This window comes from Tachypleus tridentatus, chromosome 1, assembly GCF_004210375.1.
Source record: "Tachypleus tridentatus isolate NWPU-2018 chromosome 1, ASM421037v1, whole genome shotgun sequence".
Taxonomy (NCBI): Eukaryota; Metazoa; Arthropoda; class Merostomata; order Xiphosura; family Limulidae; genus Tachypleus; species Tachypleus tridentatus.
The window spans coordinates 42869497-42894994 of NC_134825.1; the positions used below are offsets into that span (position 1 = coordinate 42869497).

The following is a 25498-nucleotide window of genomic DNA, read 5'->3' on the forward strand; positions in this document are numbered from 1 at the left end:
TTGATTTCAGTGTTTTTAAAATTATAATTATCTGAAACTGACAGAAGTCTTTTTATATTACAATAAAGTAGTTCTGAAAATGTTTTGCTTTAAACATTCCTGAAGTACTTATAAAGTAAAATAGACAGTTGCTTTTCTTTGAATATTTCTAAAAATTTAATGAAGTACATCTATACGTAGTTTTCCCAATATATTCATAAAATGAATATTACTGCCTGATAGATCATTGATATATTTTTAAGCTAATCATGCTGAAAATAGGGTATTGATCTTTGACAAGAAGATAACAGTTGGACCGCTTTGTAACTTCGTGATTAACAACAACAAAAATCATTAAGAAAATTTCAGAAGTATTCTGCCTCAGATTTTCCTTTAAAAATATAAATGTATTCACTTGTTTTCGTATTTTGGCCAAAGATATGCAGAGAATATGTAAGCATTGCCATCACTAATTTTCAACTGATACACTAGAAGGAAGACATCTAGTCAACAGAAGCAATAATTAACTCAAAATACTCTTCTCTGATCTCAAGTGAGATTTAACTATTTCACCGATAATCCACCCACAAACCCAGAGCTCAAGGTGTATTTTGCGATAACAGGGAAAACAACTATGTCAAGAAACAAGAGCAACCTATCACACATGCATGACTTTATTTTTTTCTTCTAAATTACTGTATTTTCAAGTTTAAATATAAAGGTAGATAAATCAGCTTAGAAATAAACGGAAGGAGATATATGGTATGTGATTCCACATATTTCAATTTTAGGTCATTTAAAGTTTTGAAATGTTTCCAATATACATATTTTGAAACGTTTCCCATATACATATATCTAATCATGTATGCAGGTTAAATAAAAGGCGAAGTGGTTATGGTATGTAGCTAACTTGCAGATGTTGTTTTTACAAAATTGCATAGGTCATTCCCCCCTTTTTAAAATTTTATGCACATATATATTTAGATTAATTATATAAAAAATAGGCTCGGCATGGCCAAGCGTGTAAAGGCGTGCGACTCGTAATCTGAGGGTCGCGGGTTCGCATCCCGGTCGCGCCAAACACGCTTGCCCTTTCAGCCGTGGGGACGTTATAATGTGCGGTCAGTCCCACTATTCGTTGGTAAAAGAAGAGCCCAAGAGTTGGCGGTAGGTGGTGATGATTAGTTGCCTTCCCTTAGTCTTACACTGCTAAATTAGGGACAGCTAGCACATATAGCCCTCTAGTAACTTTGTGCGAAATTCAAAACAAACAAACTATATAAAAAATTAATAATATCTATAAGTCATGTTTTTCCTTTTCTAAATATGAAATGATCACAACTTACCTGTGTATTAGATGCACTCTGGCAGAGTGAAGCTACTCACTTGTCCATCTAAATGTTAATTCTCTCAGTCTTATGAATATTATTTAAAGAATTCCATTATATTTTTTTAAAATCTACTTTGACTGTAAGAGCTTTTGAAAGTTATAAAATATCATTGCCTATTTTTCTGTATATTTTTGTCACTAGATTTGTGTTGTTGCAGGTATTTAGCATTTTATTTTATTTTATCTATTTCTTCAATTCAGCCAAGGCCCGGCATGACCAAGTGGTTAAGGCACTCGACTCATAATCCGAGGATCGCGGGTTTAAATCCCCGTCGCACCAAAATGCTCGCCCTTTCAGCCGTGGGGGCGTTATAATGTAACGGTCACTCCCACTATTCGTTGGTAAAAGAGTATCCCAAGAGTGGGTGGTGATTACTAGCTGCCTTCCCTCTAGTCTTACACTTCTAAATTAGTACAGCGGTATGTCTCCGGATTTACAACGCTAAAATCAGGGGTTCGATTCCCCTCGGTTGGCTGAGCAAATAGCCCTTTGTGGCTTTGCTATATGAAAAACACAACCCAACCCTAAATTAGGGACGTTTCGCGCAGATAATCCTCGTGCAGCTCTGCGTGAAATTCAAACCAAACCCATCCTCATGATGTAATGACAAGTTCCTTCTAGCAAATATATATTTACATTAACATTTCAAAACACAGCCTATAAAACTCTTATTGTGGCGAAAAATATTCCATCTTAATATTAGACGAAACACTCTTAAAATTGCTTGTCAGTGTACGAGTTCTCGCTTGTTAATTAATTTATTAATTGTTAATTAGACATGCACCTGTAATATATATATCAGACTGGAAATATTTTACTTAGTTGAATAACATATTTATGAGAGGAGTTCAGTGAACGCGATAAGTCTCTCATACACAGTTCGCAAATAAAAGATGGAAAAACGAAAAAATAATTGTTACAACATAAACAGTATTATCCTTTACATGGCATGATATGATCATCCCCCCCAAAAAAAGAAAATACACTATTTTAGTCTTAACTCAAATCTGATTATCTTATGCGTAATTTTCTGTATCATATTACATAAACAGACAGCATTGAAAAGTATGATTTTTATAATTCTTTAACTTGTATCCTAAATATTTATGCTTACGCAGTTAATATTTTAAATGAATTTATTTTCGAATATAAGAAATATTATCTTTATTTTCTAGTGTCTTGTGGTATTGAAAGTTCATGAAACATGGCGGCTTTCTGTGAGTGGTGTGTTGCGTTAAAGTTGTGATTAGTATTTTCATTTCGAATTATCTAATATTAGTATAGAGAAATAATATGATGGAATCCACGCATAATGAGAATTCTTCTTTCGTTACTTCAGAAAGGGATATTAATTACTCTCAAGAAGCAATATTTTTACAACAAAACAGTTTTAATATGCCAATTGTTAGGCCTAACCTTTATCCTGTCTCCCATATCCCTCATGTTCATAATAGTATTCATGGTCTTAGGCCAACAAGTGTGACAAATTTTAGAGCAGTAGATAATGGTACCAATAATTGGCGTCTTCCACCACCGTGTTTTGGCCCTCCATCCCACTTTGAAACTTACAAGAGACCACATTTTCCAAATGTTGAACCTAGATTTCTACCTTCATACAGAAATTCAGGATTTCAAAATGTGAACAGCCATTTAGATCTACCGTGGTATTCTTCAGGTTCAGAAAAAGATATATCTGATGGAAATAATAGTTTACATCGACGTAGAGTTTTCCACCATGCTCGGGGCCGTGGAATGTGGGCAAGGTCTATGTCTAATAATGTCAGAAATAATTCAAGAATGGAAAGTGTAAGATATCAGTTATTTATTTGTTAATGTATTTACATTTTCTATACAGTTGGAAATGGTTAAACTATAACCCCAGTAATTATGATAATACTTGTGATCTTTGAACTACAATTAATAGTTGTAGTAATACTAGTAAGTATATTTATGTTTTTTACACTACAGCCTGTTACTGGAAGAATCTGTAGAAGTACATGCTTAGCAATATATCCTGGGAGAATTTGTTTTTTTTCATTTTGGTACTAAAGCTGGTGGTAAACAAACATTATTTTATGTAAATAGGTAATTTTAGGTTGTTATGATACAATGTTTAGTAATATCTGATGTGCAGTTAAAGAGCTTATTCAGCAATAAACATTTTTCTTTGAGCAAATAAATTATGGAGAAGAAATTACCATACATTTTGTTAAAGCTGTCTCATTCTAGGTAACACAGATTACATTTGTAGCTTGTAATAAGTAAGCAGTGTACCAAGTTCAAGCTATAGTGTTTAGTCCCCTTATGTTAAAAATTATAAAGAGGTGCTAGTTATCTAGTCAACAACCACTGCATGGTTACTCATGAAAGAAAATTGCTGTCATCACTATATTTCAATTTATGTTAATACAATGTTATATATTATCTACTTATACAGACAATTTACTGTCAGAACCTTTGTGAGCATAACCACTTTTGGGATAGGCTTGGGAAGATAAGAAGTGAGCCACACACACCTTCTAACTTCATGGTGTGTATCTACAAACATTTAAAATAATGTGGGGTATTAAGAGGTTTATAGAGATATTGATATTCTAAATCATCAACTTTGAACAAGTAGAAATCCTCTTAATAAATTCAGCTCTACTTACCCAGATATACTCTTCAAAAAAAGAAATGCAAAAGGGATATTTTTTTTGTTTTAAAGAGAAATATATGTAATAACGTTACAAGCTCAGAGTATGTGATGTTACACGTGTTAAGGCACTGATTGTCAGACCAAAATGACAATAAAAGTTGTGCACTTTGAAAGATGTTGCCGGAGGAAAACAACGATTTTTCGGGCACAAGAACATCCGCATTCATGTCCAATAAATTTGTTTGAGAGATCTGCATGTTCTGCAAGTGCAACATGTGCAAAATCACCTATCAACAAAAGTGGACCGGGTTCTCGGTTTCCACAGCTCAGCGTTAAGCCACCGACAAGCGTTATTGAATACAGTTAAACGCCAAGACTGACTGAAGCACAATGTGCAAAGTTTCATACATGTCAACGCCATTGGTTGCTTGGAAGCTTAAGAAAAGTAAGAATATAATCTCGATCAGATGTTGCCAGAGCTGTGAATGTCCATCCAAGCACCATCACAAGGCTATGGAATCGTCACCAACAACATGGATCAACTGTTACACAAGTTTTATTTTCTTAATTTTGTAAAGAAATTTTCAGTTTTCACTCCTCTGTATCATATGCTCGAATTGCAATATGAGGGTCACTGGTTGAAATCCTTTTCACCAAACATTCTTGCTCTTTCAGCCATTGAGAAGAGATAATATGATGGTCAGTTCCACTATCCATTTGTAAAATAGTAACACAAGAGATAGCAGTAGATGATGTTTACTAACTGCCTTCACTTTTAATTTATTGTTACTAAATTAGGGATGGGTTCTGCAGACAGCTGTTTTGTAACTTTGTGCAAAATTCCAAGCAAACCAAACCAGTCTATGTCATGTGATACTTATTCACAACAAATTGTCTATTTTAAACATTCTTGTTACCCCTTGTCCTGAGTTTAACACAATTCAAGAACACTCTAAATTAAGTTCTTTTCACATGAAGTGTTATTCTTTGTAACTTGACCAATCAAGGAACTCATTCATTGTTTCATGGAATAATTGCATTGTAGAATTTTTGACCTTGTGTTGAGATGGATACCTTGCCATGTTCACATGAAACAAAAATGGTTCAACACTGTGGAAGTCTTTTTTTTTTTTTTTTTCTGATTGTTAAGTTGCAGAGAAAATATGCCTTGTATGTGTAGTTCCAGCATAGATTCTAGTCTGAGCTAGTTAACTATACTTGTATTATCAGTATCCAATTCTAATTAATCTAACTACAATATACTTATAATAGCTACTGTAAATTTGAATGATACCAAATTATTACTTATCCACTCCAGAAGAATATTAGAATTACAAATGTTTGTAATTTTACTGTCTCAGGTTCAAAAACATTTCATCTGTTACTCTCAGTAGTGTCCCTGCTGGTCCAGTGGTAAGTCTACAAATTTACAATACTAAAATCAGGGGTTTGATTCCCCTCAATGGACTCAGCAAGTAGCCCAATGTGGCTTTGCTATAAGAAATATACAAATTCTCAGTAGTTGCTTTGGCCTCCCAAAGAATTTCTATAGAATCTGTATATAATTTTATTACTAATTTTGGTTGATATTTTACACTCTGATTTGTGCATGAAATTTCTCTCATTGTGTTCATAGATTTTTAAAATGCTGTTGTAGTTGTTGGTTTGTCCATTTATATATATATATTCTCTTTGACATAAAATTCTCTACTCTTTAGGATCTCATGATAGTGTAAGAGAATAGTCAGAGTAATCCATATCAACACTTGAAAGTGGTTTTGAATCATTTGTAAAAGTGCTGTTGTTGATCACTGGAAAAGTAATTCTAAGTAATGAACTATTTTCCTGTTGAACAGCCTTTCATTAATGAAGACATAGCACTTGAGATGGAAAAAAAACAACAGTTGTACCACAGAGCTAAAATGTTAAACACTGAGGAATCATGGAAAGCTTTAAAAAAACAAAAAAACCTAGTGACAAGAATGATGAAAGAAGCAAAGAAAAATCTCAAAATGTCAAATGTTGAGGTAAGAGATTTAAATTAATGTACATATTTGTGCATCATATGTTTAAAAATATTGAAAACTAAAGTATCTTTTAAATGTATTGTTGTATTCAAATAGATGCTCGACATAAATTTACAACAATCATTGGATAAGTTTCACATCCTGTAGTTTTACTGTTTGTGCATTGATTTGTGTTTTTCATAAGCTGTTTATAATCTTCTAATATATTATGTTTCAAGTAAGTACATACAAGATATTTGTTTAAATATTAATTGAAAGTTTTTCCAATTTTGCATGAATACATAATACTCCATTTACCATTTTTATTATCTTATTTTATTGGGAATTTTGATTTTAGAACAAAGTTTATAAAGATATTTCTTGAATAGTAATAAAATGTTAAATAAAAGTGTTAAACTGTTTCTCAAAAACTTGTCTATTTGTAGCAGACAAGATATATAAAAACATTTGTTACAGTTTATTCAAATTATGAATGTATTATTAGAGGAGTGAATCTCTATGTATCAAAGTATTTGTAAGTGAATACACACACAAAAGTAAATAATTGACAGCGATACCTATACAGGAGCTAAAAATAGAAAAATGGAGAAATAATTCATTTGTATTTTTTGCTATCAGTTTTTTTTTTTCTGCATTGATTTTAGTCATATATTTATACGTCTCTTTATGTGTTATGATAGTTTATTCCAATTTTATCTACTCCCATTTAGTTTGTTGTAATATAAATATTTTAATTTTTTCTCCAAACTATCACTTTATTGTAAATGAAAGACTTTAAACCAGTATTATAATTTCTTCAGAACAAGCTAGGGTTTTTAATGTATATATTTGCAGTGTAAAGGTGCATAACAAATATTGATGTGTGAATGTTTTAAAAGTCTGCTGCTTTATATTGTAAACAGTATAAATGCAAAAATGCTTTGTTTCTAAAACTGTACCAAAATGATATTTGTATCAAACCTTATTCTGTATTTGAAAACTTTAATTGTATTTTTTTAGGTTTATTTCCATTTTATGTATGTAAAATCAGCTGGTTTGGGTTGAGAAAATTTTTTATGTAGAGGAGTGAACAATGTTTTGACCTTCTTCAGTCATTGTGAGGTTCACAAAGAAAAAAAATTTTTTTTTCTCAACCCAAACCAGCCGTTTTTACGCATATATTTTTTTCTACAAGTAGGTTTTCTTGTCATCACTGATTATTTCCATTTTGTTTACTCCTATTTATTCTATTGCCAGTGGGAATAGACAAACTGGGATGTTACTGTTATGACATAAGGAACTGTAAGTGAATAGCATATTTTACCATCCATTCCACTGTTTGTAAGCTGGAAGTTAACTGCTTATGACAGCTTTAGAACTTCTAAAAAACACTTCCTTCTAGGGACAGAAAAAGTTAATAAAGTGATGATTGATTATATTAAATAAACATAAAAGTTATTACCTAATTTAAGAGTTGAGGTTATGAAACCAAATTTGTAATAATGTGGACATCATAACACTTGTATTGTTTTTTAGTGAAAAGTTTTATCCAGTCGCATCTCTCACATAGCATCATGTTATCAGAGACTGGATTTACAAGGCTCATAATAAGTTATAAATATTCTAAAACCATCTTACATGAAAAAAATGTATGCTGATACCACCCCATGATATTTCCAACTACTTTGGCTATGAAATTAATCTGTGAACAACAGTTGAATACAACCAGCACTTTCTTCAGATTGTTTTTGTATCTTTCTGTCAGGACTTGAACATTTAGATCAGTCTTATTGTTTTAGTTTCTTAGAGAAATTAGTTGTTTTTTGTTATTGTTCATCATTTGGATTCAAATTCTCCTGATCTCATTGTACTCTTATTCAAGATTTCTTTGTACTTTGAGTGTTAGAATATTATCTTAAATAGGTCCAGTCACATTCTTCTTTGATTTCAAGTTCCTCAATGCCTGGATAAATTCAACATTTTGTTAACCAGCATGAGTTTTAGTTACAGGTAAGAAGTACAGTGGAACAAGAACTACTAACATCACCCAGATTATGGTCTCACATATGAGATTCACAAGAAAATGGAAACTGGAGACCTATGACCATAGTTTTTATTCTACATCTGTTCTGCTTTAAAATTGAAGGTTTGAGGTTGTCTTATAGAACAAAAAGCACTTTGGTATTTAGTCTTGCTCCTACTCCTACTTCTGTATCAGTCTCTTGGAGTTTTAGCTTTGTAATAGAACTCACTTTTTTGCTGGCAAGATTATAAACTACATGATCTGGACTTAGTTAAAAATGTTGTTAGTTTTGTGTACAAACTAGTAAGATATTTTGTTTTGCTACTGAGAAATGTACCATGATATTTGTTTTATGTGTGTCTGGCTTTTGGTTTTTATATTTTGCATCAGTTTCCTCTATATTATGGCACTTTAGTACTGGATGATCAATACTTAATACTATATTTAAATACTACTTTTAATAGTGTAATGTATTAATGTTTACCTCCCACATTTTGACATGCCTGTTCCCCAGATCTGACACTTGGATCACAGATTTAGCTTTTGTTTGCTGGGATTTTGGTGCCAAAGTACTCTGAGAAACCATGGATATAATATGTGGAAGATCCTGCTTGGCTGATAATTGATGCCAAAGAAGATGACCTCATTCCAGTGCAGTTATTCTGTAGAATGTGTGAAACATATTAAAATACTTGTTGTTTTTTTAGTTTGAAGAATTTGGAAATATTTTCAATTTCAATAAAAGTGATGGTAATTCAGCCTGCTAATAGGTTGTGGTGTGAAAGGTAAGCATGTATTAAAATATACATTTTGCTACAACAGTGTAATACTTAATTTTGGAGTATTGTTGTTGTTATTATATGTTTTGTTTTATATAGAATTTGCCAGAGGAAGTGTAGGGATTTAAAACTGCAGTAATCAAAATTATTTGTTGGTATGATTTCTCTTTATTATATATGAAATTGTAGCTGAATAAGATTTCTTGTAACCATTAAATATGAAAAAATTATGCTAAGTAGGTGTCCATCATGAACTTTTAAACATTGCTGTGCTCTGAGGGTGATGCCCACAATTGCAGGGTAAAAGTTTCATGTTTGAGGCCATTAATTTCTATCTTTACATTGTCTTTCAAATCCAGTAATTTTCTTGGCTTGTTGACATACACTTTTTCTTTTAAATAACTCCCACAAAAAGAAGTTTGTTGCTGAGAAATTCAGGGATTGTGGAGGCCAGTTTGTGTCACCATTGCAAAAAAATTATCTTATTTGGGAGAAGTTTGTGCAACACATCCGCTGTTGCTTGTATTGTATGGCAGGTGGCTGTATCTCGTTGAAGCAACAATTCCCATTGATGACATGTTCAGAATGAGTAATATTAACACCAAATGTTTGACAGTGTGCTCTTTAAACAGCAATGATGGAGTTTTCATTTTTGAAATAAAACTCAACAATAAGAGAATGATGTTGACTTGTCTACGTGTTGGTTATTATAATTTAAGCCTTTAATATTCATTCTGAGAAGAACAAACAATGTATTTCATTAATACTGTGGAAAATCTAACAGTATAAAATCCTTGTCCTTCTTTTGGCAGACTCTGTATATTATTTTGAGGAATGAGTTCAATAAGGGCAAACATTTAAATTTGTTGTAATTTCTCATTGCTGCTCACAGAGTGTGGTACTATCACTTTATTCCATAGCAGTCAAACAAAGAAAAGTTTTATTGTGATACATGTGATCGGTTGTATGCTGAGAAGAAGAATCTTGATGATCACCTTGCAGAACATGTGAAGGTAAACCTTTATGAGATTTTTGTAAATATGTTAATTTTTCAAAATGGTAAAACTCAAATATTCATAATTGTTTCTTTCATTATCTTTTATTATTTTGTCATACCTCTCGACTCCTTAATGGCATTTGAAGACTAGGCTCATGTGGTTTTGTCATGTATAAAAATATTTTATTGTTTCATTGATTACATAAAAAATGTTTTTTTTGTGAATAGTAGTGGTTATTGTATCAGTATGTTATGTGTATGTGATATTGCAGAATTGTTTAATTGAACCATTGTCAGAAATTCAGCACTAAATTAGGCCAGAAATATACATGTAATATAATTAAAGCCATATTGACTAAGACTTTGTTTTTAATATGTTCATATGGTAAATGCATTTCATATACAAATTACTTATGTACATTTAAAACATTATAAAACTACACTCTTTGTATTTTTTATAGTGCTTGATTGATGGATGCAAATTTGAAGCTCACAACAAGGTTGTAGTGATTCACCGGAAAATGGTATGCTACTCTATTTAACTTGTTTCTTTATACGTGTACACTGAGTAGTATGGGGTCAAGTTTTAGGTATCAAATGAAATTATTTTGTATATTTACATAAATGACTGTGAATTGGCACCACAGTGTGTGGAACAGGAATAAAAAAAATGATAGTGTGAGATCAGTAGAAAACTATTTATTTTCAGTCTACTAATAGAATTTTGTATCTGCATTGAAATCTGTTATCCATAAAATATTTTTGCATCACCAAACTAAAAGAAACTAGATTTGTTTTCCATGTAAGCAATAATTTTTAAGTGATCTTGTGAATAATACTGCATGAAGTATATTAACTTGCATCAGTGTTTAGTCATATTGCTACTTTCTTATATAGGGATTTCATAAAGTAACTAAAATTGATATGTTGTTGGAATAGATTGCACTGCAGTTGCAAATGTAATGCCTGTTGGCACAGATTGTTATATGAAGTGTGCTACATATAATTTATCTCGGTGAAGCTTCCAATTTATTATTTTGTGTATTACAACTTGAAATAGTCTGAAACTGAGCTCAATTGTAATTTGAATTTAGAAGTTAATTAAATGTTGACGTGTGTCAAATGTATGATATTTGCCAATACAATTGATGTTAGGTACAGTTTTCTTTCTTAACACAAATATGTTTTAATATATAAATAATAATACAATTTATAATAATGGTTATTACAAATAATGATTTATATACAAATATTTTAGAAACTTCCAAACATTATTAAGTCTTCTATCTGGTCTGGAATTTCCTTTATCTTATCAAGGGTTTCTGATGAGTGAATTAACTTCACGTTGATATTAGCACAGTTCACTTAACATGGAGCAAGATAGCTCTTCATTGATCACACATAAGTTTTTTTGCAGTTGAAGTTATATAATATCTATGTAAAAACACTAATATCTGATATTAATCCACTGATATACTGTATCTCAGCACCTTGTATTGGTTACATCTTAAGTATTAGGCAAATTTTAGGTGGCCCAACAATACTGACAATACACTAGTGCTTTTGTACAACATATATTGCTGATTCTTACACTCAAGAATCTTCTAAAATTTAGTGTATAGGTGGAAATTTTCAATACAGATTTAATAGTACAAGTTACATGCATTTTGAAATATATGTTCGACTGAAACAAACATCTATATTAAAATAAATATGTAATAGTAAATCTGTCACAAATGTATAATACTGAACAAACAGAATAACTCATTGAATTGACATTTTCAACTTCTGGCTACTTCATGAAATTTTGGAGAGTTTGTTTAAAAATTCCTTTTTAATATACTGAATACCTTTTATGGTTTTATAATGGGCCTTCAAGTTACAGCTGTGGAAATATGTATTCACATTTTTAATATTGATGTATTAACATGTAATGCCTACCTTTGAGGTACAAATCTGTAAGGAGCCAAACCTTTTTTCATTAATTTTGTCGTAATAGAACCTACTGTGTTTCTACCATATTCAATAATATTCTAACAAAATCTGGATTTTCCATTTTTTTGTTGTGGGGAAAAAAAAATTGCACCATTAACATGTAACTGCAAAGGTATCAAGTGTGGAATATATGGAAAAGGCTCCAGGTGTGACCACAGTTGTGATGGTAAAATCTCAGGAGAGAAAATGAAACACAAAATTGGTCATCAGTCTAGTCCAATGGTACAGAAGACAAGAAGATTAGTAACAAAAAAATTATGTTAAGCTTCCAGGTTCTGCAATTGAGGAAGCTAATACCTGCTGATGCAAGTCGCAGATGTACGAGATTCAAAAATTGAGTGAACTGTGGACAGCATTTTTTATGAATTCTTCATATTATTCCAATTTTCCAAGCAGTGAAGTTCAACAAGGAACACCTGGTGAAGAGATATCAACAAAAGATATTCTATGTTATACACAGGTCAGTAGTGTTTGTAAAATTGTTTTCCAAGCAGATCCAAATTGATTTATAGACAAGGAACTGATCAAATACCAAAGATCACTAGAAAGAGTGATATATATATATAATGTCCAACTCAAACCTTTGTCATGACATTTGCAGAATGTAAAAGACATTGAATGGAGGTTCAATAGTAAAAAAAATCTGTTGGAGGCTTTGTTATGTCACCAATCCTAGCTGAGACAAGTAGAGGCCAGATGAGAAATGTCCCGGAAGGAAAATGTACGCAACTATGCAATGGGTATTACAGCACATTAGCATTTGGGCAAGATTTAACAAAAGTAAAAAGTAAGTTGTGAAATGTGATACTTCCATTATGTCATTTGTAGTCAAATTTGTCTTTTCCTCATCACATTTGCAGTTACTTTCATGGGATAAACATAACATTGAAAGTAGAAGTGCATTGATCACTCTGCCAAAAATCACCTGGAAAAGGATTCCTGAATTTATGTGCAGATCATATGTGGAAACTTTTGATGAAACAATTTGAAGAATATTTTTCAAATTGGTAAATGTTTTGACTTTCAATGATAAGGAAGCTTTGACCACTTTGGACTTTGCAACTGAGATTTTGCTGAATGATGTGTTTGATCATCTGGTTTCTATCATTAATACAAATGATCCAGATATAGAGGATGATGACATAATCAACTTGTGAAACATCATTTGGATAATGAAACAGCACAGTGTAGTGGTGATCACTCAGACTATAAATCATGCTTTGAATAAAAGTAGTGTTCCTCAAAACAAAACTTGTTGCACTTGTCAAATTCCCTTTGCTTTCATGGATGATTTAAAGGAAAACATACCCACAGATCATCCTTGTATAACTGATGATATTCAAAGCAAAATGAAGTATGTGGCAAAGCAAATTGCTGTATCATAATATTTCTCACAAAGCAGTATTTACTTTACCTTTGAAACTTCCAACTGTTGATTAAGTATGAGTAATCAATTACAAGATGAAGTTCAACCCATTATATTTGAGAAAAGTATAGAGCATTTTGTATAATGTGGATTGAGCTGGCATGGTACAGTGGTTCAGATGCCTTTCAACTGTGAATTCAGATACAGATGTTGCAAATGGAAGTCAACAGTTATTTAAGACATCTTTTACTAGACATAATATAATTTTGATGAAGATGGAAATGTTCATGCCATAGAATACTCCAGTTTCTCATTATTTGTAGTGGTTCAACTGCAGCCAATTGTGATGGAAGCTCTAAAGCATTGTAGAAAACTGATATGAAATGGAAGTTCAAAAGGAAGGCAAAGGAAAACTAGAGGATGAGCATCAAAATAAAAGTGAACCTGAAGCTCAGATTATTGATGACGATGGGCTATAGATCCATGGAAATTATCTTATTCTTGATATGCATGGAACATTTAGAGAAATTGCAGATGACGACCTTGAGTTTACTGGTGAGACTGATATGTATGATTCTGACAGTGAGATTTATGATGAATGTGATGTCATTGATGATGAGGTAAATGAAGCAAGTTGTAAAGAGGGCATGTTGCCATCCCAGGAAATTATTATCTCTTGTGCAAAAGTTGCTGTAATTCCATCAACTGAAATGCAGCACCTATGTCTTCAATAGAGGAAAAGGAAGGATAACAAAGAAAATAGATGTTGTAGTACACATTAATGATATTATTTGCACTGTTTGCAACAGGAAATTCTCATCACTGGCATTTCATAAAAGTTATAAATGCAAAGAGCTGTTGGATTAACATGATGCTATACCATTTCCAGAACTAGAGGCAGAAAGATTACTGGATAGAAGATCTATTGAATTTATATGACATATCGATGATATTAATTTAGGTAGTAATTTCCTTCTTGAACCTAAGAAAATGTTCCAAAACTTTTCAGAAGGTTTTGGCAATAAGGTCTGGAAAAAAAGTATGTTCATCATTATATGGATGGTGTGAAACAAATTTATGATGATTGAAATGTAAGTGGTCAAAAAGACATTGAGTCCTGGTTGCATGCTAGAGAAATTGAAAATATTCCTCTGCATTAGGTCTATAGTCTGAAAGCAAGATTAATTTGGAAATCAGCACTTTCATTGCAAAAGAAAAGAGTAACAAATGGCCAACTTTCATTTCATACATGTTTTTCAGATGTGCTTTCAAAGTATAGGAAAATATAACTTTCAAAGTTGTTGATGTATTTTGTATTCAAAAATATTAATAATGTATTGTGTGTTACAGCAACATGACACAGGGTTGGCCAAAAAAATTATGAATTTGAACACTCCAGAAGAAATTGAAAAATGGAGGAGTGAAAGAAGAAAGTAAGGCCAGTTTGTTTTTATCAACTGTTTAGGAGGGTATTTGTTTTTATAAGTAAAAATTTTGTGTAATTGTTGTTATTATTTACATATAATAGTTCTTTGACTGCAGAATGTTAAATGTTTGTTGAATATTAGGCTTAGGTCAGTAGTACCACATTGGTATGCAACATTTCTTGACACCAGTATAAAAGAGTCTTGTACTGCCATGCCTGGAGAGTATTGTATTATTTTCCAAAATTGTTTATTCTGTACTTATGTAATAAAGGTGTACTTTATTAAAAGTAAAATAACAATTCGGCAATTTTGTTGAGAATGATTATGTAACAGTCTTAATAACAGTAGGTGAGATTAGTAGCTTGTAGATACTGTTACAGAATTCATAAAATTAATAAAGTGTTATCAGGTGCTATGATTAAGTGACAAGTTATTGTTTTTAACTCATAAAATTACATTTTTTTCATGTGTGTTTTTGCCAAGAGTAGTCAGAATTTGTGAAAGTTTTAGAACTTCATGATTGTATAGAAAATAAAACAATTTGTTTAGGTCTATCTAATTTCATTAAAACTTAATTGCTTGTCTCCTAGCAATTTTTTTGCATTTTCACACAATAAATTATCTTAAATGCCCTATAAAAGTGTATTTATTTTAATAAACATGTAACAGAGTCTCTAAAGTAACTTGGATTAATTTTATGAATACATATACATATTGAACTTTTTTATTTCAAAGAAGAAATGCAAGTTTCCATATTTTTTACAAAGTTAATTTTTTCTTGTGCATTGTATATCACCTGATTGAATAATTTCATTAATAATTTAATGTCATAACACCAATGATAGTGGAAGTTCAAGCATATGATATCTTTTGTGTAATTATTGTTCATATAATTTATTCAGATTTACTGAATAAGGTTTCTTTTATGTATTTGAATAGTTTCAACCATTTTCACAGGAAATAAGTTATATGAATCTACAATAGGTTTAGAAATATTTTCAGTACATGGTATATATGGAGGTAATGCACATATGCTAATGAATTCTAAGATTGTGAAAGTTCCTGTTTAGGTTATGTTTAGTTCTTAAGGCAGTGTTTCATAACAGTTATGACAATAATTTTATTACCAGGTGTATAAAAGATAGCAAGAAACATGATATTCATTCTTTAAAATGTGATGGAAGTTTATTTTGCCTTATTAAGCTAGTGAGAAGAAAGATTTATATAAATTTAATAAGCTATGTAGAAATTTGTAAGGAAAAGTGGTTATTTTCTTCCAAGATTTCTATGTCATAAGTTTAAAATTTTTCTTATAAATTAATATTTCAGTATTACATTGATTTTGTGGTTCTGTGTATTGCAAGTAAAAATTTAGAGTTTGGCTTTTATATATATATTTGTGTGTGTGTGTGTGTATGTTGTGGTGGATCAACTTATAATGTTAAATTATGAGGTGCATTTATTTTTGTGAACAGAATGCATATAACCAATTATTTGGCTTTGTACTAAGATAGCAAGTCTTTTGTATGTTTTAATTTTTTATATTGAAGTATGTCTTTCAGAGCTTAAAAAAGTATTATCTTAACACAATTTCTTGAACTATTTGAACATTTACAGCTGGAATTATAAAATACTACAACCACACTGCTAGTTTAACTAATAATGTTTTGAAATTTGCATATTAAAAAGTAGAATACTGAGGAAACTTAATGTACCTTGTTACTTTTTTTATAGGAAATATCCAACAAAAAGTAATATTGCAAGGAAAAATGCTGAACTTGCAGAAAAAACAGCAAGAGGAGAAGTAATTGAAACAAAATACTTTGGGTAATTAGTGTACACACATGTGTGTATTTGTTTGCTTTAAACATTGACAAGAAAAAACAATTTAAATACAACTTGTATAATAATTAGTCTGATTGTAAAAATACAGAATAATTATCTTGTGCTGGCTGAGTAAGAATGACGTGGAAAATAGAAGAAAAGTTTTGATTAATGTTTTATAATCTGGTTATTACACTATACAATAGACATTGTGTCTTAAGGGTTGTTGTTTTTTTGTATGTTAAAATAACAGTATATCTTGATGTTATATAAACAGCAAAGTGTTTGTCTGTATAGTGTACTTTGATCAATATATGTAAAAGCCAAGCATCTGTCAGTCATGTATGCTCAGTTCCTCGGAATTTTATAAGATACACATGTCCAATTCCATTTTTTCTCCTATGATACTTCCTCTTTTAATTGCTTGCTCTTATTTTAGTTGAATTTAATTGCTAATATAGGTGTAAATAACTCCTAAATTTTGGCACATGTATAAGTCTGTTAAGTAGGCAATTCCCAGTACTAGATCAGGCTTAGCTTATGTGTAACACCATATCATCCACATATTATGATGCTTTAAAATATGTAGGATCCAAACAGGAAATCCTAAAAGACTCCTAAGAGACACAAATAAAAAATTAACACAAATCTATGTTTGGAAGTTACTGTTAAATAACCTTTGTTAAAACAAAGGAAAGATACCAATTATCTGAAGGGAAGATAATGACTTTCCTTCTGAAGAAGAACAGTTGTGTATGGAATTACATGGTTATTGTATATTTTAATCTTTTATCCAAAGATACCAATATGTAGGATGTTTACACTATTTTGGTAAAGGAGATATTGCTTGTGATAAACTTTGATTTCATGAAGTTAGAAGGCCCTTTTATGCCTGCTTACAGGCAGCAAAGTTGCAAATGCATATTGGAGGGTTCAGATTTGGTAGGTTTTGGTTTCTTGTCATTTTTGACAGGCTTATGTACAAGAATCTTCATGTTTTATGAATATGTAGTTCAAGTTGAAATAATTGAATTTAAATTTTTAATGATGTATTTTTAATTTTTTAAGCTCTTTATACTATACTGTCACAAGTTTTAAGTTTACTTATGTACATGTAGCATTGGCTATCAGTAAATCCAACTATATTTGCAATATGAAATTCCAACTAGTAAATATTGCCTGCCATACAGCACTACAATGTGCAGGAAAGGTTGAAGGAAAATAGTTCATTATAAAAATAGTGCATGTACTCATATATTTATCTGTTCTTGGGCATCTGCATTTTTAGTCTGAAAAGAAATATTTAATTGTATACGTATGTATGTATGTATGTGTCTTTGTATATATTTACATATTGTTAATTATACAGATTTACTTACTTCTTTCACAATGGTAAACATAATAGATAGATTTTAGTGAGATAGTATGAAATGGTTTTGTGAAGTAATAAAGATAGAGATTTTGTAATTTTCACTCTCTCAAAGTAGAACTACTTTTTTGTGTCAAATGATTGAAAAGACCAAAGTTTTAATGTTTATTCAAATGCTTAAGCTGCTGTAGATATTATACTGTTTGGTCACTTGGCTTATTATGAAAAACAAATTAATGAAGTTAATTTGCAGAAGGACAAATGTAATAATTTGTTACAGATAAAATGAGAGACAAGACACATCATTGGTAAGATGAAAGAAACAATTTATTGAAGCAAAGTATATGATGATTGATTGTCAGAAGGTAAAAGGACTTGTAAGTAAAATAAATGTAAATAAATTTAAAAGCTGAAATGTATTGAGATAAAAAGAATAAATACAATATAACTATTTGATTAGTTAAGATTTGAATAAAGTGTTACATGATCATCAGGTATTATTGGAAACAACATACAGCAATGGGAGGTTATGTGAGTTTTGGTTCTTTGAAAGATGAAATGTGTTCCTCAAAGCAGGAATGAAGTCAATATTAATGTGCTAAACTATCTTCACATTACATATTTCCTCTGAGCTTCGATATGGGCTTGCTCTTTCTCAGCTTCAATGTAGGCTTGTTCGAGCTTAATTTGGTGGAGTTTTAACTGGATTTCTAACTTTATCACCTAACTCCAATTGGTTAATGGAAACAGTAGAGTGTTCCCCTAATGCTTCCTCAGACAGCAAATCATCACTGACTAATATTTCAATAATACAAATTTTTATTAGCTCATTTTTTTCATTGATTTCATAACTTCTGATTTTAAAATTTGAGCAATTCAGTTTTGTTATATTTTTCTAGTTGTCTAAGAGAGGATGATTTAAGAAAATCTCAAGAATTAGAAATGATGAAATCTTGTTAGCATTGTTAAATGTAAATTGAAATATAATTTGACTTTTGATTTAGAATGAAGTTTGTCTATTGATTCTGATCTCGGACTCAAGCCCCCAAATTTTCTTATGTATTATAATTTATCTTGGATGAGTCTGCAATTTATTATATCACATACGTAATATATTACGATTTCAAATAGCATAAAATTTTAATTTAGAAGTTAATTAGATGTTAATGTGTATCAAATTTATGGTATTTGCCAACAAGATTGATACACAGAATTTTTTAACACAAATATATTTTAATGTACAAAAAAATACAATTTATAATAATGTTTACTATGAATAATTATTGATACACAAACATTTTACAAACTCACAAACAAACAATATTCAGTCTTCTGTCTGGTCTGGAACTGAACATTTTATTGACAATCCAGGTCCATGAGGTGAAAATCACTCTTATGTTGATATGCAGATACACTTAACTTGACAGGAATGCTAGCTAACTCTATTCTTTTTTGGCATAACCCAGGTTATAAGCTAACTTTTTACAGAGGAAGATAGATGTCTATTGTCCTCATAAAAATACTAACATCTAAAGTCAAATTGTTCGTAATGTTCGAAATCTATAAATGTTCCTGGTCAAATATCTGTAGATTTCTGATTAATGAGCATCTGTCACAATTATAGCTTCTGAGGCTTATAGTATATTGACTGTAGCACAAAAACAGTATTCCCTTACTGTCTTTTGATGCATCAATTTATAATCTTCAAGTGAAATTTTCGAAAATTCACTTGGCAACAATATTTGAAAAGATGCTAGTGTTTTCATAAAATAAATATTGTTGATTCATACTCTCAAGAATCTTGTACAAATGTACAGAACTAGCAGGACATGTGCAATATACAGTTAACAATATACATTATATGCATTAAACTGAAGAAATGTAGATATTAAAACAAAAGTATAACAATAAATCTGTTACATTGATTACTCAGGAAAAATGCAACAGAATATGAAAATTTCTTTGCTCTATGCAATTGTTGCAGTGTATGCACAATACACGGGGTTAGATTGAACATAATGCATTTGTTAGATTATCAGATACTAAATAGATTCCTTGACTAATCACACTTCAAAAATTATTACCTCAAGCTGATTTTAATATGACCTCAAATAGATGTAGGAATTTTCCAAATAAGATCTTGAAAAAAATTTAAAATGTTATAGATATGAAATCTGTATTACAGGAAAGTAGGGTAAAAAGTAAATTTGTACTACCACTCCCCTACTTTATTTATGATGTGTGTTGACATTTTGATTTATCAAAAAAACTGTAATTGGAATTATTTTTAGAAGTAAAAGTTTTTAATGTTTTTATTTCCAGCAAAATAAGAAGAAGAGTTCGAGATAGAAGAAATCCAAATCACAATCATCCAGTGAATGCAGAAAAAGATTATAATAATGAAAATACATCCTCACCAAGAAGCTATGGTGGATGGAGAGGAAGAGGTCAGGGTGGAGATAGAAGGAGATCGAATTACAGACGTAGAAAAAGACATAGAAACACTCCTCAGGTTCAAGGTGATAGAAATGTTGCCAATAAAGTCACAGAAGAAAAATTATCTGTTGAAAGGATTAATGAAGAAACTGAAGAAATGCACGGAAAGTTAAAAAGGTTTCGAGGGACAAAATTTATATACACGCTGAATGTAGAATTTGAAACTGATATACAGAGTATCGCTCAGGATGATAGTAAGTATGAAAATACTCAAGGACTGTTTGTAGAACAACATATAACAAAACTCACTAACAAAGTTCACATGAAAGATCAAAATGAATATAATGAAAATGCAGAAAATGAGCAAGATGAGCCCCCTTTTCAGAATCTTCCTAGTAGTGCAAATGGTACAGGTATCATTAATATAAATTGTGATGACAAGTTGCAAGATAATATTTTGGTGTCAAGTTGTGAAAATCTCGATGGTTTATCACCAATTGTAAGTGAGTTAAAAGATTTCAGAAGAACCACTCAAGATCATGATAAAAGAACAATAAATAAATATAATGAAGGGATGTGGAATGAACAAGATGTGCCACCTTTCAAGAGCCTATCTAGTAGTTCAAATAGTATTGATAAGTTTAATGAGAGTAATGATGAGAAGTTACAGCCTAATGTTTTTGTGTCAAAATCTGCTGAAAGTATCAACCCCGAATCAGAAGCAACTCAGCAGTGTAGTAATAACATGAATAACAGTACAAACAAAGGTGCTATTCCACTTTTAGTTAAAGAGGCAGATCATCTCCAAATTATCCATCCCAATCACAATAATGGTTTAGCATCAGAACCAATTCACAGTAGCCCTGATCAATCTAAGCTTTCACCCATCATCAGTAAAGACTTAAGTATGGAAGATGAAACATTCTATAATAACAAAAAACAAGAAACTTTAGCCAGTAGTATTGTTGAAAAAGAAAGAAGGTCAAGATATGAAACTGATTCAATAAAAGAGGAGAAAGAAGAAGGTGAATTAGATGACAGTGATATTGATGAAGTAGAAGATGACAATAAGACACATCAAACTTCCATGGACAAATATTATGGTATCAAAGAAGCAAAACAGTTTGAAATCTATAAAGGTGGAGCTACCAAGACTTCAAATGGGCATTCAGTAAATACTGACCCACTGTCCTACCTTCTCAAAGACTGTACAGGTAAGACTTCAAAACCATATTCGTGTTAGTGGGCTCTGTTCAGAATTCTGTCCTTAGTTTGGCTTAACTGAGCTATTAATAAAATTTATACAATGTTATCTATAAGTTTAAAATTTAACTCTTGTATTTAATTTTACTTACACTGTGTACAGATATATATGTATATTATTGTCATTTATGATTACTACTTAACATAATTTTAAACTTTTTTTCTCACATAAAACATTTTGTATCTCAAATTATGAAAAAAATATCTCCAACAAACATCTGTTGTTTTTCTTTCTCCTTTTTTGTTTTTGTCCTAAAGGTACTGCACACAAGTTCAAAACATTGCAGGTAGCATGAGGGCTCTTTACATTTAAAATGTAGATCATTCTATTTGTTTGAGACTAAATGTGCAATATTACTTACACATATTTTTAGACCAACAAAAAAAAAATAGTATGAAAATATACAGGTAAATGTACATACACCTGCTGTATTTTTTCTTCCAACAAGAGTCTTATATTTTGATACATGGATATCTACATTAATAAAGTGTGGTAACATGTGAAGGAGAAAAAGTTGTGTCAGTGATCTTCAAATACATATGTGAAACTCATAAGTGTTCATTCTTGTGAGGACTTAAACAAATAAGCATGTGGCTTACAGATAAACCATTAGAAAAGTGAAATAGAAAACAAATAATTGTATAGATTGTTTTATTTCTATAAATTCAGCATCAGAATAATAGACTAATTTATACAATTAAAAGCATGCATCTGAAAGATTCTTTTCCTGCTAACATTTAGTTTTCTTGAATGTGTTTGATGAGAAAATGGCAACAGGTTGAGTACAGTCTCTCTAAGTAGAGTTCTACAGGGAGGGTTATTTCTCACTTTTCCTTTGAATAATAAATCAAGATATTGTACACCACTGTTGTGAAGGGAAGACTATAAGGTTTCATCACAAATGTTACAGCTTGTTTTGTAATTGTATTGTTAATATGATATAGTTGACTTGCTGTAGAGCTTTCATAGAACTGTTGTTTTTATTACATTTGATAGGTGTATAATTTTAGTGCTAGGATTAGGGGCTTGTGTATGGTACAATTGATGGGTATCTTAATTGCTCTGTTAAACTTGTGTGAAGCTTATATGTTTATCTTCAGGCATAAATCAAATGTATACCAATAGATATTGTAATTCCCCTATGTGCACTTACACTCATGATAACTTCATTCATATACATGTCATTGTACTGAACAGATAAGCTCAAAATTTCTGATCTCAATTTGTCAAGATTTGTATTTGTTAACAAAATTTTACTTTTGTTTTCTTTAACATTTGCTTCAAAAACTTTAATTTTTGTCATGAATTCTCAAATGATGGTGACTGAATCCTATGTGAGTGATAATGTTACACACACGCACATATTCCTAATTTCTGTTATGGCTTTCAGAGACTTCTTAACTGTTGGAGACATTGCACTCATTGATCAGTACGTCATGGATTACAACATACATATTTGACCTTCCATCTCATTGGCTAAAGTTCTTTTTCCTCAATTGGGAATGATGTATTCAGATACAAATTTAACCTGTTTTGCTTTGGTAGTACCTTACATTTTGAAGGATGCCCTTAATCTTTCAATCTCTTGCTGGATTTCATTACTATTAGGGTTTATTTTGTTTTTTTTATCTACTGCCTACTCTCTCACACCTAAATACCTTGTCCTTCTTAAAATAGTGACTTTTTGTTCTGACTTGCAGGCATTCTCCATCTCCTTTATCAATTCCCGGTCCTTTATATTTACTTAGCATGTTTAGGGATTGGACTCCTTGCCTTCTATTATGATGATTTTTGTCTTTTCTTCCACTTCCATTCTGTGTTCTCTCTTCTATCTCTGCTGTTTGTCTGAGGCTCTTCATTGTGCTCCAGATTAATTTCCTGTAGAAGTTCATTGCACTTCTCATGCTCTGTCCCACCTTACTGTTTCCCTGATGTTTGGACTCATTGGGTTGGGTTATATTTCTCTTTACTGTACTTCTTCCTTCTTGTATACACGATCTTTGTTGGGCTCTTTTTTTACTTGTGTGTTTTTATAGAGTTCATTTCTTTCTGGACTAATGTTATATAACTTCAGTCTTGTTATATTTACAAAGTTTCTTCTTTCTCAATCTTTCCCTTTGTTACAGTTATTCATTTGAATCATTCTGTTTGCAGCCTTCCCATTTCAGGTTCCTGGGCCTCTGTCTTTTACTCATCCTTCCTCTACCAAATGGCTGGTTCATTGCTGTTCACTTCAGTTTGTATTATGTTACATCCAACCCTATGGGTACTTATCTCTTCATTTTTTTCTGCCAACAATTATTTCTCCTTTCTCCACCTTGATTTTTTTCTCCTCAACTATTTTCCTATTTCCTTTTCTCCTCTCTACAACACCATTTATGGTTGTCTTCATCCAATCTGCACTTGGGCATGAATGCTGTATCAGGCATCTTCCTACACACCTCTCTTGAATCATTATCCATATGTTCCATTCCTCAATTTCACATCTTCCCATTTCTTGCTTTTCCCTTTGACATAATGTCACCCCTTTCATATCCACTAATATTGTGAGAGCCTTCACCCACCACATTCGTGGCCTGATGCTGGCATTCCTTTCTTGGATGATTGACTTCTTTTGGCTCTTTGTCAAATGGTTTTATCTTCACACACCTCCCTTCTTTTATAGAAGGCTACCCGACTGTGGAAGGGGTCATTAGGTTCAAGTCCTTTTTCATGCTTACTTGCTACTTGATCCTTCTTGGCATTTTCTTCATCTTGTTTCAGCCACATTCAGCCTTCTTCTCTTTATCTGCAAATTGTGGCATATCTTGCCACTGGGATTTGCACTTTTTAAATATTATTCCTGCATGAGAATTTTTTTTTAATTTTGAGGACTCATGCTGAAATACAGCCTCTACCCTTTACTTTCCAGGCACTATGTATACCAGGGTCAAGACAAGATGTAGTTTTTCATAGGTGTGCACCTGTGGAGTCATCAGGTGTCATAATCCTTTGACTTCCCTTCAGATACTTTCTAAAGGGAACACATGTACATAAAATTTTGCACCAGCCTCTTTACTGCTTTAACATGTGATTATATCTGTTTTGCAATTAGAGATGAGTGTCTGAGCATTACTGAGTTTACATTTTCCTTACCTAAAAATGGATTTATAATATATACTCTACACATTCTCATCCATCCTTCCTACTTCTGTTGCACTTTTTTGTCTTTCTTCATCAAAGAATAAAAGTTGTGTTACCCCTCCTATTGGTGAATCATTTTTGTTACATGATTTTATCATGCACCAACACAGTCACATTAAACAGTGAAATTAGGTGGGAAATGCCTCAATGTTGGTACCATACAAATCTTGTCAGCAGATGCATAATGAAGATAGTTATTTTATTTGTAAAAGTAAGCATCTATTGGAAATAAATTTTTCAGGTTAAAAAAATAAATTACTAGTTGTTTCAGTATTATTGAAAATTTGCCATATTGCCAATATTTTGAAAGCTGTGAACGTTGAGTCTTTCTTTGTAAACTCCCATTACATATTTAAATGCATGTTTATAGCTGAGTTTGGCACATTTGTTTATTTTCTTTTATTAAAACAAAAAACAGGGTCAGACAGTGAGGAAGAGCTTGTCCAACAAGTACCTGTATCAAGGAATCCTCTTACTGCAGTTGGAGGAGCCTTGGGTTCACTCATGGCTTCTTATGGTGGACATGGTACTGAATCAGAGAATGAGGTGGAAGATATAAAGGGTATATTATTTCAGATACATATTTTATATTATATTCATTCTATAGAAAGAAGTTAATACAAATTGTAATTAATTCAAGTTGTTTTGTAGCTTTTAATATTGTGTGAATGCTGTTAATATGTTATACATGGCTTGGTAATAATGATATAATGTTTTTAACTAGAAACTGTACTGCATTATTATGTACTATTGAGGCTGGAAAATGAAAAAGTTAATGACTGGTAGAGAAAAATAATGACTGATAGAGAAGGGAACAAAAC

The 25498-nt window shown here is 31.3% G+C and overlaps 1 protein-coding gene across 2 annotated transcripts in view; it reads left to right on the top strand.

Annotated features, from left to right (window-relative positions):
- The first annotated feature begins 2249 nt into the window (after positions 1-2249).
- Nufip (nuclear FMR1 interacting protein 1) overlaps positions 2250-25498 on the top strand; it is a 34623-nt gene continuing 11374 nt past the window's right edge. The window contains exons 1-8 of one of the 2 annotated variants that reach the window (XM_076494533.1): positions 2250-3176; positions 5865-6035; positions 9737-9829; positions 10275-10337; positions 14525-14607; positions 16336-16428; positions 20117-21444; positions 25096-25239. In XM_076494533.1, coding sequence (XP_076350648.1) covers positions 2664-3176; positions 5865-6035; positions 9737-9829; positions 10275-10337; positions 14525-14607; positions 16336-16428; positions 20117-21444; positions 25096-25239 — 2488 coding nt within the window. In that variant the 5' untranslated portion in view covers positions 2250-2663. The remainder of the gene's footprint in view (positions 3177-5864; positions 6036-9736; positions 9830-10274; positions 10338-14524; positions 14608-16335; positions 16429-20116; positions 21445-25095; positions 25240-25498) is intronic. The other variant, XM_076494542.1, reaches the window with a different exon arrangement.